This window comes from Herpailurus yagouaroundi, unplaced genomic scaffold (assembly GCF_014898765.1).
Source record: "Herpailurus yagouaroundi ecotype Mexico unplaced genomic scaffold, PumYag 160, whole genome shotgun sequence".
NCBI lineage: Eukaryota > Metazoa > Chordata > Mammalia > Carnivora > Felidae > Herpailurus > Herpailurus yagouaroundi.
This window is the reverse complement of record NW_024412401.1, coordinates 34,823,328-34,835,511: the sequence shown is the minus strand read 5'-3', so window position 1 is coordinate 34,835,511 and position 12,184 is coordinate 34,823,328. Positions and strand designations below refer to the sequence as shown.

The 12,184-nt window shown below is 38.0% G+C and overlaps 1 protein-coding gene and 1 long non-coding RNA gene across 4 annotated transcripts in view; one reads left to right on the top strand and one right to left on the bottom strand.

Moving 5' to 3' along the window:
- LOC121034827 (uncharacterized) overlaps window positions 1-12,184 on the top strand; it is a 96,120-nt gene that overhangs the window by 74,795 nt on the left and 9,141 nt on the right. The window lies entirely within an intron of this gene.
- MUSK (muscle associated receptor tyrosine kinase) overlaps window positions 1-12,184 on the bottom strand; it is a 93,355-nt gene that overhangs the window by 80,109 nt on the left and 1,062 nt on the right. For all 3 annotated transcript variants that reach the window (XM_040481948.1, XM_040481946.1, XM_040481947.1), the window contains exon 2: window positions 1,712-1,838. In XM_040481948.1, coding sequence (XP_040337882.1) covers window positions 1,712-1,838 — 127 coding nt within the window. The remainder of the gene's footprint in view (window positions 1-1,711; window positions 1,839-12,184) is intronic.

The window sequence follows — 12,184 nt, the reverse complement described above, 5'->3', positions numbered from 1 at the left end:
ACTATTATAATTTCAAAGTAGGGAAGTGCATGAATCATATGCCAAGATATAAGCAACAACTGTAATGTAATACAAAACTCTGTAACTTCTGTGTTGCCTTCACAGGTGCTTTTATGACCACTGTTATTCATGATGCATATTGACAGTGAGGTTTTTCTGTATTATTTAAAGACATTTAATTATATTATAGAAGATAAAGACATAAATAATAGACAAAACTCATGAAAATGTTGAGCATATAAATTGTAAAGCTGTAGTGTGTGAGATATTAGCACAATGACTCGTGTTAAATGGAGCCATTGAGGAAGAGAGTCACTTGTGGAACATAGCTAGAGCTGGTGAGATGTGCTGAATATAGGCCATAAGTGAAATAGCAACTGCCAAAGATTGATGGAATAAATAGAAAATATGATGGAATAAAGAAGAGTATCACTTAGAGTAGAAAGGGATGGAAAGACAAGCTTATAATCGTGCCATCTCTAGACTGACGGCTCTGTCACCCCTAAATCAACCACCTGTTGGTGATATACAACGTGGTCCCTTTAGGGTCCCATGCACTCTCCCCAAGGAACACAGATAAAATCCATGGCTGTTCAGCAGGCTAATTGGCAAGCTATCGTCATGGCCAGGTGCACTTGTCCTTCTGTTTCTCCAACAGAGCAAGTATATGTCCGTAGCTTTGGTGCCTTCCACCTGTGGGCTCAGACTTTACTCTGGTCCTTGTAAGAGCTTGACAGTGGGGAAGTCTGAGGCACAAGAGCAACTGGCCATATAAACATTGAGTGAACCAAGATTCCTGAGTACATTGACTTATCCCATTTCTTTTCCCTTGTTCTCTCTAGAGATTTCAAATGGATTTAATAAACTGTATTTCAAACATCTTATTTTCAGCCTTCCTATTCCAGGACTTCTGTAATAGTTTTCCAGGTAGACAACCTGAGGGTGACCACAGCACAGGGTAATTTCCCATATTACAACATGTGTAATTGGAGGAAACACAAAATTTCATTAGAGTTTAGTGCAAATAAAGACATAAGTTTTCCTCATGCAGGTTCATGGACCCGAGTGTGTAGATACCAGCTCAAGAATCCTGGTCCTACTGCAAGCTATATTGCCTGCTGAGAAGCCAGTGGTTCCCTTTGTTACAGAATTTTTTTGGAGTATTTTTGATCAGATAGCTATTGCAAATGAGGAAAAGATAGCATGACCCTTTCATGTCAAATGGGAATTTTTGTCTGTTTAAGAGGCTGCCTCATTATATATTAGGAAACCCTTCTGACTTTCAAAAGAAAAAGTTCTGGTGACCAAGAGGTCAGGTTCTTGGACAACATACTTTAATTTATTGGAATAGAAGTAGAGATGAGTCTGGTCCCTATTAATTCCCCAGCATGTCCTGGAACATGTGTCCTGTACCCCCGCCTTAGGATATCATCGTGTGTCTTAATTACTTGAAACTTCCTCTGGGTCCTATCCTGGAGTCCATGAAATAGCCCTGACATCCCCAGGTCAATTAAATCAGTGTTTGGCTTTAGGCAATTCTCTTAACCTCATTGACCTCCAGATCTTAACAATTATAAAATGAGGAAATTTGCATTTTACATATTTTAGAAGGTAAGGTTTTGTCCTACCAAGAACTGTGATTACATTGATGACAAAGTTAAATTGCAAGGCAGCCATGGGCAGCCTTACCAGAAAAAGGCAGAATACTTACTTAATGAGAATTTTATTTCTGGTCCAGGAAATTTCAGGCTGGGGATAGGATTCCACTGCACACATAAATGTAGCCACTTCTTCAACTAAGGCATCCACTGTTTCCAGCGGAGTAGTGATGACAGGAGCTACAAGGAGAGGAAAAATCAGATGAGAACATTCTAGAATGCTGTTTACTAACCCTCTGTGAGCAGTCAGAGGCTGTCACCTGCTGAATGATAATTATATTTCCCCATAGCAGAAAATTGCCAAAAGGAAGGAAGATTGTATGTAGAGAATTTTGTTACTGCTTCTGAAATAGATGTTTGAGAATCAAAAGAGAAGGCTCTCAGTAGAGTAGGACTTAGAATTTAGTTTATATAAGTAGGGGCAGATCCAGCTTTTATGAAGCCCAAAGTTATATAATTTGAGTACACACAGTGAGGAAAAAAAAGAAAATTATAAATACAAAATATCCGTGGCCACCCAACACGGATCAGCTTGAAGGGAAGAGAAGTCAGAATGGAGAGAGAGAGATCTTAACAGTTGTTTAAAAACATTTTTTTCTAAATTTCATAATAATATATGTTCATATTAACACATTGCTAGAGTCCACTGAGGGTCTTAGATGGGGGCTCCTGCAAATAAGAGATTTTATAAGCTTAAGCTTCGTGCAATTTATAAAAAAATCAGATCTGCATGTGAATGGAATAGAAAAAGAGTACATAAAATGACAAAAAGCCCAACTGAAAAAACTGGGCAAAGATCTGAATAGACATTTCTCCACAGAATTTGTACAAATTTCATTTGTGTTGGAGACACAGCACATGAGATGATGTTCAGTATCATTAGCCATTAAGGAAATGCAAATCAAAACCACAATTAGATACCACTTCATATCCACCAGAATGGCTCTAATCAAAAAGAAAGATAACAACACCTCTTGGCAAGCAGGTGGGTAGATGCACCTTTGTGCATTACTGGTGGGAATGTAAAATGGCGCAGCTTCTGTGGAAAACAGTATGTGGTTCCTCAAAAAATTAAACATAGAATTACCATATGATCCAGTGTTTCCACTTTTGGGTATATACCCAAAAGTATAGAAAGTAGGGACTCAGATATTTATAGATATTTGTCCATAGTAGCGTTATTCACAATAGCCAAAAGGTGAAAGGAGCCCAGGTGTCTACCAACAGATTAACAGATAAACAAAATTGGTATATCCATACGATGGAATATTATTTGACAATAGAGAGGAATGAAGTATTGATATATACCACAACATGAATGAACCTCGGAAACAATAAGCTAGGTGAAAGAAACCAGTCAGAAGGACACATATTGCACGATTCCACCTATATGAAATGTCCAGATGGGCAAATCTACAGTCAGAAAATACATTAGCGATTGCCTAAGATCAGGGGAGCAAGATGGAGGGATTAGGGGGTAAGAAATGGCTAAAGGACACAGGATTTCTTTGAGGTATAATGAAAATGTTCTGCTTAATTTGATGATAAATGCACAACTCTGTGAATTGTACACTTTATTTTTTAAAGTTTTTCAAAAACTTTATTAGAGTGTGTGAACACAAGCAGGGAAGGGGGAGAGAGAAGGGGAGAGGGAGAGGGAGAAACCTAAGCAGGCTCTGTGCTCAGCACAGAGCCCAGTGCGGGACCTCATCCCACAAACGGTGAGATTATGACCTGAACTGAAATCGGGAGTCAGATGTTTAACTGACTGAGCTACCCAGGAGCCCTAGTTGTACACTTTAAATGGGTGGAGTGCATAGTATGTAAATTATATCTCAAAGCTGGTTTTGTTTTTTGTTTTTTATTGTTTGTGTGTATGTGCCTCTGCATGTGTGTGTGTTCCACAAAAAGAAAGAAAATAGGAGGGGCTTTGACATTGATCCTTCTCTCCTCCTGTCCCCCCATGAAATGAGAGTCGCTTGGATTATAGGAGTTAGAAGGACAAGGAAGTTAAGAAGGATGAGAGTCGGTTAGTAGTAGGATGCATCCCTCTTTAATCATTTAGGAAGCCTGTGAATCTACCAGAGCAAACGGAGTGCGGTCCTGGTCATCTCAAGGGCTGGATGGTGTGGGACAGAAAATGTCAATACCTGTATTTGCATGAGTCTGGAAATCTACCCCATTGCATGACCTTATTGAAAATAATTATCATCATTACCACTTTATCGTTATTATTATTTATCAGAGATTTGTTTACTGCTTTCCATGTAGCAAGCACCAGGTTGACTAGAAGCAAAAAGATGTGTAAAGTCCATCGCTGCCTTAGAAGAGCCCACAGTCTTTCTCATTGCCAAGTAGCATTTCATTGTATATATAAACCACACCTTCTTTATCCTTTCATCAGTTGATGGACATTTGGGCTCTTTCCATAATTTGGCTATTGTTGAAAGTGCTGCTGGAGGGTATTATGCTAAGTGAAATAAGGCAGAGAAAGACAGATATCATATGTTTTCACTCATATGTGGAACTTGAGAGACTTAACAGAAGACCATGGGGGAGGGGAAGGGGAAAAACCGATTTCAAACAGAGAGGGAGGCAAACCATAAGAGACTCTTAAGTACAGAGAACAAACTGAGGGTTGATGCGGGGCAGGGGAGAGGGGAAAATGGGTGATGGGCATTGAGGAGAGAGAGCACTTGCTGGGATGAGCACTGGGTGTTGTATATTAGCGATGAATCACGGGAATCTACCCCCAAAACAGAGCACACTGTATACACTGTATTTTAGCCAACTTGACAATAAGTTATTTTAAAAAAAAGATTTTTGAAGGATTTCTAATATCATGGGAAAATGTATAAATATGTTTTTAAGTGAAAAAGAAGATTTGAAATGATACATGTATCAAGAAAACAAGCTTGTAAATAATATGAATGTGAATATAAGTATAAATATTTAGGAAGAAGAATAGACAATAAACCATTACAAGGTGATTTTCTATTGTGGTGTTTAAAAAAAAAAAAATAAAAGAGCCCACCATCTAGATAATAAGGATGGACGGTTACATAAAACGATCAGCTATAATAGTTACGCGTGCTCTCCTGGAATAATTGGTAGTGCCCCCTGTATTCCAAAAGTGCCCGAGTTTGGACAGTCAATTATATGGTCATTTTAGATAAAATGCAAGGTATGTATCAGAGCCAAGTAAGTAGTGTGAACAGTATTTTAGATGCAGGGTAGGGGATGACAGCCTCATGAGACACCTAGGACAGATCGGCACATTGGCCATAAAACACGCATTCACAGTCTAAACAAACCTTATTTTTTCACTAAACTCAGAGACAAATTCATGGGCTGAGAGTAAGGGAACCTGGTGCTTGGGAGTGTCCCACTGAGCCCCCATCTTCCTCCTTAATGTGGTTCTTGTCTTAAGATGCAGTTTAAGTAGCATCTTAGCCCAGTTTCTCAGACTAGCTAGACAGAGCCAAATGCCCTTTTCCTTATGGGTCATCCTATAAATGTCACTCTTATAGCACTTGGCACACAGATGCTATTAAAATGATACGCTTATGTCTTTATCTCATACTCAGTAATAAAAACCTTGAGCTTTGGGGCCAAGGACCATGTCCTAGACCTTTTTCTATCCCTAGGGTTAGCAGATTTACTGATAAGATGTTTAAATAAGCTGTATTTCTGAGGCCTTTATAAAAGGCATAAATTTTTTTTTTAATTTTTTTTTTCAACGTTTATTTATTTTTGGGACAGAGAGAGACAGAGCATGAACGGGGGAGGGGCAGAGAGAGAGGGAGACACAGAATCGGAAACAGGCTCCAGGCTCCCAGCCATCAGCCCAGAGCCCGACGCGGGGCTCGAACTCACGGACCGCGAGATCGTGACCTGGCTGAAGTCGGACGCTTAACCGACTGCGCCACCCAGGCGCCCCTAAAAGGCATAAATTTTTTAAAAGGTTGAAAGCAAATAGTTGAAATAAGAGCAGAAAATTTTTAGGTGAAATGACATCTTTTATACGTAGGCATCAGGGCTCTTGTGGATGGAATAAGCAATCAATTGTAGAGTCATACAGATAAAGAAATAAAAACACTGAATATTGAGTTTGTGAGATGCAGATAATGATGGACCCAAAGGTGAATTGATGATAGTGAATGCTTTCATTGTTTAAAAAGCAAGAGCAATGAGCAGCCAGACAGAGGTGCTAGCACAGGGCTTGAGTTCAGATCCCTGTTCCATCACTTCCTGATGCACCAAGTCACTTAGCTGGTGCCTAGGCATGTTCAGCTGTAGATGGAGATGATAATAAAACTGCTACATAGGCTTGTCATGAGGATTAGTTAAATGAATACACGTAAAGCATTTAAAACGGTCCTTTCCCCATATGGGACACTGTGTGTTATTTGATTCTGTAATTTAGAAACAGAAGCCCGAACTGTTCAATTGTTGGCCCAGTCTCTGGATTACTTGCAGATTTACCATTAATATTTACTTCTGGGAATCTATCCCAAAGAAATAATCTCAAGGTGGAAAGCCACACAGATGACTTTCACTGTACAGAACAGATGAATTGTCCTGGATCGTACTAATCGTGCTGAAAGGGAGGAAAGTTTCGGTACACACTTCTGCCTCATAACTGCGGTCTGCTGGAGCTGGCTTGTACTGGCTTGCTATAGCCAAGTGTTAATTTCTCCGGAATTCTGTGAGACAACTGTTAAATACAGCCATTATTAAAAACTAAATTATATACATTTCGGGTGACAGATGGTAGCTACATCTGGGGTGAGCATAGCATAACCTCTAGAGAAGCTCAGTCACTAGGCTGTACCCCTGAAACTAATGTAACATTCATTGTGTGCCAACTATACTCAAGGTAAAAAATTAAAATAAAAAACTTACAATTCAATAAATTATATTAAAAACTAATAATACTCGAAATTTATCACTTCCTAATTATGTTACTACCTATGCTCTTGAAGTGATTTATACCCAAGGTCACCGTATGGTAGAATTAGTGTAAAAAGCCATGTTAGTGTACATCCCTCCCAGTTCAGTGTTCATTGTTAGCTTGAAATCGACTGTGGTTGGAGTCAGAAATCAGCAAATGCAACAAATCAGGGCCTTTTATTTTTTTGTCTCAGGGAGGCAAATATTAAGCATATGTTAGCAACTCTTACCTAAACAAGATATTATTCACATAATCACTGCGAATGGTATTTTTAAGAGGATAAATAAAATAGAATATGCTCATGTATTCATGTGAAATAGAAATGGCAGGTAGCAGAAGTATATGAACAGTTATTTATGATACATAGAAAAAAATGGAAGAAAATATATGCTCAAACAGTCTTGGAAGTCAAGGTGACTTTTTCTAGTCTGAGGGTTGTTTTTTTTTAAGTTTATTTTGAGAGAGAGAGAGAGAGAGAGAGAGAGAGAGAGAGAGAGAGAGAACGAACCAGCAGGGGAGAGGCAGAGAGAGAAAGAGGAGAGAGAGAATCCCAAACAGTCTCTGCACTGTGAATGCAGAGCCTGACGTGGGCCTCGATCTCACGGTTTGTGAGAGATCTGTCTCGTGAGAGAGCATGACCTGAGCTGAATCAAGAGTCAGACACTTAACCGACCGAGCCACCCAGGTGCCCTCCTGTTTTAAGCTTTTCTGTATTTTATAGTTACAAAATCATTCTTAATGGCCATGTATTATTTTTATAAGAAAATAAACTTAATTCATTAGTTTCTTCTCACCTGATACTTCAGAAGTGACAGAGGTAACAGACATATGTTATTAATATTTTTACAAACTGTGGAGATCAGTTAAGATCAAGAAAGTAAATCTGAGAATGTCTTGACACAGTTATGGAGAAATACATGAGGTGTTACTAAGAACTTTATTAGATTAACACCTTCCCACCATGTGCAGTGGCGTGATAGTCTTGTGCGTCGTTTGATTCTGTTTTTAATAATTTTAGCATCCAAAATTAAGAACCTGCCATGGGCCAGGCATTATACTTTTCATTCATTATCTCATTTAGCACAACAAACATAAAGGTAGATACTATTATTATTCTCATCTGCAGATGAAGAATGGAGGATAAGAATGGTTAAATAGCTGTCTAAGCATAACACAAGTAGGAAATAATAGATTTAAACTTCAAGGTTAAGGTCGGTTTAAAATTCCTATCTTTTAACTCTAAGCAATTGCATGCCTTGAGCATAATACTGATTACAGACAGAGGGGAAAAATAAGGTTTACATTAATATCAATTTATATAGGCAGGGTATAGTTGGCTCAGTTCACTTTCCCCATCTTTCAAAATTACCCAAACAAATCCACTTTCAAATTGTTACTGGCAAAATCACATCGTTGTATTTAATGATATTTGTTGACTCAGCAGACTGTCTCCTGTTTACTTTCATTCTGTTATCCAGCTTTCATCTCAGTCAGAGTCTGTTTAAACTAGGGCACTATTTCTCCCCTCAATCCAAGGACCACATGAATAACAAATACATGAAAATGAGCACAATGCTTTTCTGGACCCAAAGAGTAACTTCACTTGAATCCTAGCTGCTTGATGTGAAGGAAAATGATATTAACCCTTTTATGGGCTCTACCGCATGGCCATTGACAGACCAGCTTCTGATTGACTAGTTGTTGACGAACATGACCAAATGACTGAGTAAACACCAAGAAGTCAGGTGAATTTGCTCCTTTCTGTTTTAGTAAAATTAGAGCTCAGACTTGGGACATATTCGTGTTTTTTTTCTAATATCATGAATACAGTATTGTTTTTTCAGTATGAGAAAACACTTTGGTGTTGGAAAATTTTCAGATTCCCCAAAGAAAGAGGATATTCAGTATTGCTCATCATTTGGCTTATCTTAGAAACTGGCACATTTATTCTACTGGTGATACAATAAAATATAAGTTATTTTTTTATTATGATGCCTTTGGAACTTGTAAGCTTCATTGATAATCTCAGCCACTTATTAATATTGTATCATTCATTCTTTGTCACAGAACACACTTTGGGTCCTTGCCTTCAGGAATGGTACTGGGCATAGACCGGAAGGGGTTTAGGTTCATCCTGTTCAGAATTTCTGAAATTGCCTCTCCTGGGTGAATTCATTTGGGTTAAGAGATAGTCCCACAGAGACCCGTCTAAAATGTTCATGTTACCCAAGAGCGATCATTTCAGCAATCACTGACCATCTTTAGCATAGTACCTAATGTTATATGTTGAGCCCTAGTACGTACTTGTTCATTTTATGAGGAAATGGAGGCTCACAAATACTACGTGCCATCCCCAAAGTCACACAGAAAGACATTGGAGACTAGGAAAAGGAACTTGATCTTAACACTCTCTTCCAGGCCTTAAATGTCCTCACTTCACTGCCTTCATTATTCTGCCTAGACTGCACAGTATGTTGCTATATAATCTCAGCTCCCTTACTCTCTAGTCCTTCAGCTGCCCTGACCCTGGGAAGCACCAACCTTGAACTAGTCCCACCTGCTGTCCTCGCTTGCCTCTATGTTCATATAGTATTGTTAGATGAAATGAAACACTGGTGCAAATCAAGGCCACTGTAAAGGTTAATTCCCAACCCCAGCTGGGCCCTCAGCATGGCCCACGTAGTTCCTCTGCATTACTCCGGTCTGCTCTTTGCTCACTTTCTTGAATGGGGCCACATCCTTCAGGTCCCATTCTCCCCCCTCACCTTGACCCTTTCTCCCATGACTTAAGTCCTAGTTCACTGAGAAGTTGCCTACTACTCTGGAAATATGGCAGAAGTCTTGACGTTTCTGCTCTTTCTCTCTGTTCTTGAAGGGCAGTATTATTTAAAGCAACTGTGTTTCCCCAAACATGCAATGAGTTGCTCTTTCAATGTACGTCAATATTCATCCAGGACTCGGTGTCCTGGATTTCAATGACAGCTGTGCCTGCTCTGACTTAGTCATATGTTGAATCTGTGAACCCTATCTTTGTATGCATACGATCTAGAAGAGGAAGTTACTCAAATATATCTGAAGATAAATCACTTAGGCTCAAACACTTCTAGGTATGGGAGCAAATGAGGTAATTTAAAAAGGTGGAGTTTGGACAGGAGTTCTTTGTGCGTATTAAAGAAACTCAGTACTGCTTATGTGAACTCCTGTACTTCTACAGAATTTAAATCCCACCACACACTTAATATTCCCTGATAAAGCACTCACTGTTATTGAAATATGTGGTTAAGGCGAGTATTCAATGAAACGTTGGTTACTTTCATACGTGATGGTTTGTAAATTTCTAGTTGTGGGTTATGATATTGAGCTCGTCACTGAAAGTATCACTAGTTGTAATTATTTAGAACAAGTGACTTTTCCTTTTGTCTTTGAACATTAGGAATCTCCAACTAAAATTAAAACAAGAAACTAATAATTCTACAAAGTCTATTATTAATTTTATTGAGGAAATGGTATGTGGAGAGTTAGAAGAGAATCCACTAAATACCTTGTGCTATTTAAAAATCTGTCATTTTGTAACACATTATTGTGCAGATTCCTTGATTCATTCATTTTTTAAAGGACTTAGGAAAAAGACATCTGGCTACAGAACACTTTTTATTCTCTGTCAAGAATAGAGAAAGTAACTCTGAGATAGTTTGGGTGGAACATCTTTATTATTTCCAGCAGTATGAAATAATAGTATATTATTGTTTTTTGTACCAATATATTCCATGAACTCTAACATTTCAAATTTTAAGGACTGTTTTTATGATAATGTTTATTCTCAGAACTGGTGTGTGTCGTTAATGAATGTTTGTTCTAGTAGGCCTGGTGTTCTTGGCTAAGATTGGTGTTAAATCTGTAACTAATTTAAATTTTACCGTAAATACAGTAGACTAGGCAAAAATATTCTTTTAATTGTTTGGTTTTATAATCTAAGCATAGCAATAAGTTAATTATAAACAAAGTCAGATTAACAATCTGATTTTTTTATTCAAAGTTCAAGATGTTTGGTTTTATCTTTAGATCACCATATTTTGAATTTTTTGAAATAGAGATGGTGTGCGTTTGAATTAAGGGCTTTACCTGTAAAGTTTGGAAACTGTAAATCATTTCATTCTAGAATATAAATTAGGAGTTGTTTATACAGGGAGGTGGGTTTGTTTATTTTTTTTTAATACACCAAATCCTGATTTGCACCAGCAAAATCAATTGTTTTGTTCCTTATAAGACTGAAGTTTAATAAATGTTAGCGTTTACCCATGTCACTTTTATGTAACTTCATGGTTTAGGAGAGCACAAATAAGACTTAACAAACAATCTGTAAATGTGAACATTCAGGTGCTACCTTACCGGACATCCGTTGTATGATCAGGAAGTATTAAAATAATCCAAAGCCAATGTTAAGTCTTTCTGGCTATTATTAGCTGTTTGAAAAGATCTAGATTCTTCCTTATCTGGAGATACCGTAACCTATTAGTTGGCAATTAAATGTTTAAATATATCTGAAGATACTATTCTACTTGTGTAAGATGGAAAAAGAAAGCAAAACGTAAGTCTCCAAAAATCAGATTGTTTGTGAAGAAAGCTATATCTTATTAGCATGTGAATCTTGCCCTTGTGGCTCCAGAAATTCTAACAACCCACAAAATCTAAAGCTGTGTTTCCCACCTACATACACATACTACCTTCACTGACCTACGCAATACAAATGTGTTCAGTTCTTTGGGAAAGTAACATAAAAGGAAAATAATTAATTTGAGTGTATCATAAAACGCAGAACTCTTACTCTAATACATTAAATCTGAAAACTCTTTAACTGACATCATTCAGTCTTTTTCATGTCTTTAAAATTTTTTTCAGAGAAACTCTCAGTCGCTTTGTAAATCACATACTTTCCTGTCTTTCTTCCTGATTTGAAATACACTAGTCTCCGTTTTATAATGCACTGGCCAGAAACCATATCACTGTGGACATTCTTGCTGCTGCAACAGGTGTTTGTCAGTTTCTTAAGTTGCCTTCCTTTCCCTGAGGTGGTGTTATTTCCGGTACATTCCAAAGGCTCTGAAAAAAAACTTTCACAGTCTCTTGTTGAGCCAACTCATGCCTCCAACCTCAAAGTTATTGAGAACTCATTGTCTTCAGGCTTTTGTTATATAGGCAAATTGTGTGAGTCTTTCTGTAATTCCAATTTTTAAGAACTAAAATATTTACTAAGAATCTTGCAAAACTGAAACTGAAAATGGAAATGACTTTTGTTCAGAAGCAAACAGTCTGGACATCTGGGAGTAGGGTTGATTATATTCCCAGCAAACCTAATGTGAAAAGGTTTTCATCATCCATTTAGACCACCCTGAAGTTTGACACACGCATAAACAAAACGGACCTTGATAACTTGCAGTCTACCTGCTGATGTTTTCCTACAAGTGAGGGCTCTGCATGCCCTGTGTGGCTACACTTTTTATTGCAGAACTTAAGCGAGGGAGGGATACTGGTAGAAAGGAGATCATCAGTCAACTGCTCCTTCTCCATACGT